The 6,000-nt window shown below is 43.9% G+C and overlaps 1 protein-coding gene across 1 annotated transcript in view; it reads left to right on the top strand.

Moving 5' to 3' along the window:
* The window catches only part of Nid1 (nidogen 1), a 74,767-nt gene that overhangs the window by 21,686 nt on the left and 47,081 nt on the right, over positions 1-6,000 (top strand). Inside the window, exons 2-4 of the mRNA XM_031358326.1 lie at positions 1,505-1,804; positions 3,319-3,545; positions 5,587-5,966. Of these exons, the coding sequence (XP_031214186.1) occupies positions 1,505-1,804; positions 3,319-3,545; positions 5,587-5,966 (907 nt within the window). The remainder of the gene's footprint in view (positions 1-1,504; positions 1,805-3,318; positions 3,546-5,586; positions 5,967-6,000) is intronic.

The following is a 6,000-nucleotide window of genomic DNA, read 5'->3' on the forward strand; positions in this document are numbered from 1 at the left end:
TAGGTTTTTGTTGTTGTTGTTGTTGTTTTGTTTGCGTTTTGTTTTTTACCAGCCTAGGTTGGAATTAGATCCACCATCTCTAACATTATCAGGTTCTGAGGAATAAAAGATCTGTCTCCAAATAAATATTATATAAAGTGGAAAGCAACCCAGCCTCTGGCTTCCACATGCCCTCTCAAATACATGACAGTGACAATACTTTTTAAGAACTAGAAAAGATTCTGAGAACTCTATACATGTCATGATTAAGCTGGCCTTGAATTCATTATGAAGCAAAGAATGACCTTGAGTTCCTCCTGTCCCCACCTTTCCAATGTCAGCATATACTACTATGCCCAGTTTACACATTGCTGGCAATTGAACCCAAGGCATGGTGTAGCCAGGCAGGAATTCTGAGACATATATCTGCAGTCCTGAGATGGCTGACTTTGGAGTCAAGATCTTTGGGTCAAAATTCCAGTGATGTTATTTATATATGGTGACTTTGGACAAGTTAATTGCTTTACTTAATTTCTCTACTAGAAAATCATGGGTACCAGTGACACCTATCCTTCTGGTGTTAGATGCTACATACAAAGTGGTGAACTGTTAACGCTGTTAGCTGGTATTCTATGCACTAAGCTAGTCACAGTAGTTATCGACACTATGAAGGTTTATCTCTTAACACATTCATTTAATCATCTGCGTTATCCTTCCCTTTTCTTTGAACTGTGGGTTCCTTTAGGGGGGGGCTGTATCCAGCTCTCTCTGGTACCCAGAGTGGTATAACACAGACCCAATGTGGAAGCTCTTGTTGAGTTAATTAGTCATTGGGATAATGCTGGCAGTCAACAAATCTCTGTTGCTCTCATCATTTTGGTCAGGAAACTTGAGATATTTGAGACACTGCCCATACTGTGACAGGAGGCACTCTGTATCATGTCCTAAGATTCTGGTCTATCGTATCCTCCATGCCCCCAACCCCACCAGCCTATCATGTTTATGGTTTTGCCAGTCAGACTCATCTCTTTCTCTGGATTCTGTTTATTTTGTGTTCCACCGGCAGCTGCAACAGTATCCGGTGAGGGAGCGATCACTTCCTGTGTTAGTTACATTTGTGTCTTTTTATCTGCTGTGACCACAATAGCTTGATAGCAACCACTAAATGGAGGAAGCCTTATTTTGGCTCATGGTTCTGGTGAGTTTTTTTAATCCCATCATAGGTGGGGAAAGTACCTTCGAGCATCATGAAGCGTCACAGTCTGTGTCATGAGAGCCTGGGGCAGAGGCGTTCACATGATGGCTGTATTAGTGCACAGAGAGCAAGGCAGGAGCTAGGAGTAAAGGCCTGTTCTTGGTGATCTCGTTCTGTCAGCCAGGTTCCAGTGACTCATGGTCCCACAGCCTTTCCAAATAGTACCGCCAGCTGGAAAATTTGTGGGGATTGTTTTTAAAAATCAAACCCGAACATTCTCGTAAGGAGTTCATCTTTGCATTCTCTCTAACCACACTCGGTTCCTTACAGGTCACCACAAATGGTATCATCGCCATGAGCGAACCCCCAGCCACAGAATCCCCTCCTGGAACCTTCCCACCCAGCTTTGGCTCAGTAGCGCCTTTCCTGGCTGACTTGGACACAACAGATGGCCTGGGGAATGTGTATTATCGAGAAGACTTATCCCCCTTCATTATTCAGATGGCAGCAGAGTATGTCCAGAGAGGCTTCCCGGAGGTCTCTTTCCAGCCCACTAGTGTGGTGGTTGTCACTTGGGAATCCGTGGCCCCCTATGGAGGGCCCAGCGGGAGCCCTGCAGAGGAAGGCAAGGTGAGTGCACCCCACATGGAGATGCAGGTATCTGGTCTGGTATGTTGACTGTAGGCTTTGGGCTTCTGCTTTGCGCTTGTTCCAACGGACAGCATGCCTACGCTGTTGCTCAAGACAGGAAGTCTAGAGAAAAGTCCAGTAAAGTTTACTTGTTGGACGCAGGTCAGCAACCTCCACGTACTTATCTATAAGGCTGCCTAAATCATTTCTGTGACTATCTGATGTTGAGAAAGCCAGTTTTTTGAGGAGATTGCTTCATGGCAAACCTATGCCTCGGATATGATGCCTGTGTTCCTTCTTTAATTGAGAAGGAGTGGGAAGCTACTTCTAATTATAGAGAAATTATTAACAGGAAATGATAGATCTTGAAGTTCTGATCAACGTGCTCCTCCTGAGTGAAGTAAAGTCCTCTAGGAAAGAAGCTGCCTTAATAATATTTAATGGCATGATCCCCAAACTTTTGGCCTTATTTCCTCTTATCACTGTCCCTCTTGGGACACATAGCATTCCACAAAACACATTTTGGAGAAGTCTGTGGTGGGTCTGCATATCTCACATGCTTTGCAAAATTGGAAGATTGCCTGACCCAAGAATACTGAGCTCTTGCTTGCCTCTTAAGACTAACCTAATAAAATTCTATATACTCTCTCCGGCAGTTGTATCAAACTCTTTTTTTAAATATATATTTCTTTTTCTTTCTTTCTTTCTTTTTTTGCTTGTTTTGTTTTGTTTGTTTGTTTGTTTTTGAGACAGAGTTTCTCAGTATAGCTCTGGCTGTCCTGGAACTCACTCTGTAGACCAAGCTGGCCTTGAACTCAGAAATCCGCCTGCCTCTGGCTCCCAAGTGCTGGGATCAAAGGCGTGCGCCACCACCACCTGACTGTATTTCTTTTTTTAAAAAAGATTTATTTATTATTATAAATGAGTACACTGTAGCTGTCTTCAGAAGACAGCACCAGAAGAGTGAGTCAGATTTCATTATGGATGGTTGGGAGCCACCATGTGGTTGCTGAGATTTGAACTCAGGACCTTTGGAAGAGCAGTCAGTGCTCTTAACCACTGAGCCATCCCTCCAGCCCTGTATATTTATATCTTATATTTGCCTTGAACGTACCTTTTCCTTTGTTCTGGTATGTTTTTAGCCCACGATATCTTGCACTCACTGTCATTTGTCCTTGACATGACCTCCTCCTGATTGTAAGCTTAGGCCGTCCTGTGAAGCCTTGACCATCAAGGGCTTCTCCTACCCCTACCCTACCCAGCACAGGATACTTCCTCATTTGACCTACATGGAGCATGCTGCATGCATCTCTGTTATAGCATCTGTCCTCAGGCTAGGCCATGTTTTGTCCATATATCCACCTCTCCATGTAGACTGCACATTCTCAATTGTAGGAGAGTGGGGTGGAGCGCTGCTGGCTCTCCACTGTCCTTTCCACAAGGAGCCCAGTGAACAGCATGCTTTGAGAGTGTGATTGTATTGTTAGAAACTGATTTTTAACTCATCTTCACAGAGAAACACGTTCCAGGCTGTTCTGGCCTCCTCCAATTCCAGCTCCTACGCCATTTTCCTTTATCCTGAAGATGGTCTACAGTTCTTTACAACATTCTCGAAGAAGGATGAAAACCAAGTGCCCGCTGTGGTTGGCTTCAGCAAAGGTCTAGTAGGATTTCTATGGAAGAGCAACGGAGCCTATAATATATTTGCCAATGACAGGGAATCAATTGAAAATTTGGCCAAGTATGCATATTCTTTATTTGCTTTTCTTCATTAGATTCCCCTTAATTATATTATTATATATTGTTTTACCAAACAAAATATAATAAGTATTAAATTACCTAAAATGTCCTTATAGATTTAAATTTTATAGAGAGATATTTAAATGCTGAAATAGTATTTTTTTTCCTAATAAATCTTAGGAACTATTATAGCATGAAGAGGTCTTTTGTTTATTTTCATCTTTATTTATGCATATGAGCATTTTTCATTACATGCATGTCATGCCTGTGGAGACTAGAAAAGCATTGGATCCCCTGGAACTGAAGTTACAGATGTTTCTGAGCCACCACATGGATGCTGGGAATTGAACCCAGGCCCTCTGGAGGAGTTACCAATGCTCTTAATTCCTGAGGCATCTCTCTGGCCCCAATAGTTTGTTATTTAGAGTGTACCCTCATGCAAAACTGTCTCTACTGTGTCCCCTGAGTTTGAAGTCAGAAATGATGGAAATTTAAACCTGTCTCCTGCTAGGAACCTAAACTAAGAGCGGTTTTCCTCCGGACTGATTCAGAACAGTTCTTTACTACACTCTGCAAGGCCTCATTGTAATGCTAGTGTAGAGAAGCAAGGGATACGGGATATTATACAGAAGAGAAGGATAGCCAAGATTTTTGTTTTGTTTTGTTTAGGTATTTTGAGACTTTTGGTTGGTTATCTTATAGTCTAGGTCAGCTACCTGGAATCCATAGAGATGCCACATCTATACAGCCTGGTCTCATAAGATGCCCCCATCTCAGCTGCCAATGCCCAGGTCCTATAGCTGTCCCTGTGCTTCTGACCACACTGCTATAAGTCGATGACCCTGTCTCTTCTTAGAATGAGTAATTTACTAGAGCAGCTCACATAGCTCAGAAAAGCCCTTTACTGTTCCCAGGTTGTTATAGAGAACCATTTCAGAAGGCTGGAGAGATGGCTCAGCAATTCTTTCAGAGGATCCTAGTTCAGTTTCCAGTATCCACATTTGGCAGCTCACAACCACCTGTAACTCCAGCTCCAGGGGGATTTGATCCCCCTTTTGGCCACTCTGGAAACTTGCCTGTACATGTACATACAAATACACACACACACACACACACACAGAGAGAGAGAGAGAGAGAGAGAGAGAGAGAGAGAGAGAAAGAGAGAGAGAGAGAGAAACAGAGAGAGAGAGAAATAAATAATAAAATAAATCCTAAAACAAAGCAAAACAAAAAACCCCAAAACACAACAGGACTAGAGAAATGGTTCAGATCTGAGTATTATACCCACATAAAAAGTCAGACATGGTGGTATCTGCTTATAAATCCAACCCTGGGAAGTTGAGATGGATAGATTCCTGGCATTTTTCCAGCCATCCTTGTCTACTTAGTGAGCCCCAGAGCAGTGAGGTACCCTGTCTTAAAAACAAAACAAAATCAACAAAACAAGCAAACAAAAAACCAAGGTGGCCAGGTAAGGTGATGCATGTTTTAGTCTCAGCACTAGGGAGGCAGAGGCAGATGGATCTCTGTGAGTTTGAGACCAGCCTGGTCTACAAATCAAGTTTCAGGACAGCTAGGACTGGTACACAGAGGAATCCTGTCTCAAAAAACAAAAACCAAACCAACCAAACAAACAAACAAAAACTCAAAACCAAAAAAACTAAGTAGGTTTTACTCCATTCGATGTTCTTTTGAACATAATGGTCAAATGACTCTCTGGTCCTTCATAAGACAGGGTACATAAACTGTGAATAGTACAAGCTGGTGGCATTGAGAGTCCTTGGTGTTCTAGGATGGCCCTAGAGGGTAAGCTCTTCATGGTATCTATTTAGACTCACTCTCACTAAATAGTTCCTGCCTGTATGAGCTCTGGGATGACCACCCATAGCACTGCTGCCCTCCCGGACACCAGCCCCTACCAAGGGTAGACACATGCCACACCTTTCAGATGGACATAGGCTACTGAGCCCCTCCTGTGTGCTTGGTCCATGGGGCTGCTTGTGGGCTGTGGCCTATTCTCAAGATGCCTTCCTTGCCTCTAGGAGCAGTAACGCTGGGCACCAGGGTGTGTGGGTGTTTGAGATTGGAAGTCCTGCTACTGCCAAGGGAGTAGTGTCTGCAGATGTGAACCTGGGCCCGGATGATGACGGAGCAGACTATGAGGATGAAGATTATGACCTAGTAACTTCTCATCTCGGCCTGGAGGATGTGGCCACCTCGCCCTTCCCCTCCCATAGTCCAAGAAGGGGATACCCTGACCCACACAATGCACCTAGGATCCTCCCTCCTAGCTACGAGACTACAGAGAGGCCCCGTGGAATCCCCACCGAGAGGACCAGATCTTTCCAGCTGCCAGTGGAAAGTTTTCCTCAGCAGCACCCCCAGGTCATTGATGTGGATGAAGTAGAGGAAACAGGAGTCGGTAAGACATCCGTTTTACAAGTTGGAACTTTTTT

This window comes from Mastomys coucha, unplaced genomic scaffold, assembly GCF_008632895.1.
Source record: "Mastomys coucha isolate ucsf_1 unplaced genomic scaffold, UCSF_Mcou_1 pScaffold7, whole genome shotgun sequence".
Classification (NCBI taxonomy): Eukaryota; Metazoa; Chordata; class Mammalia; order Rodentia; family Muridae; genus Mastomys; species Mastomys coucha.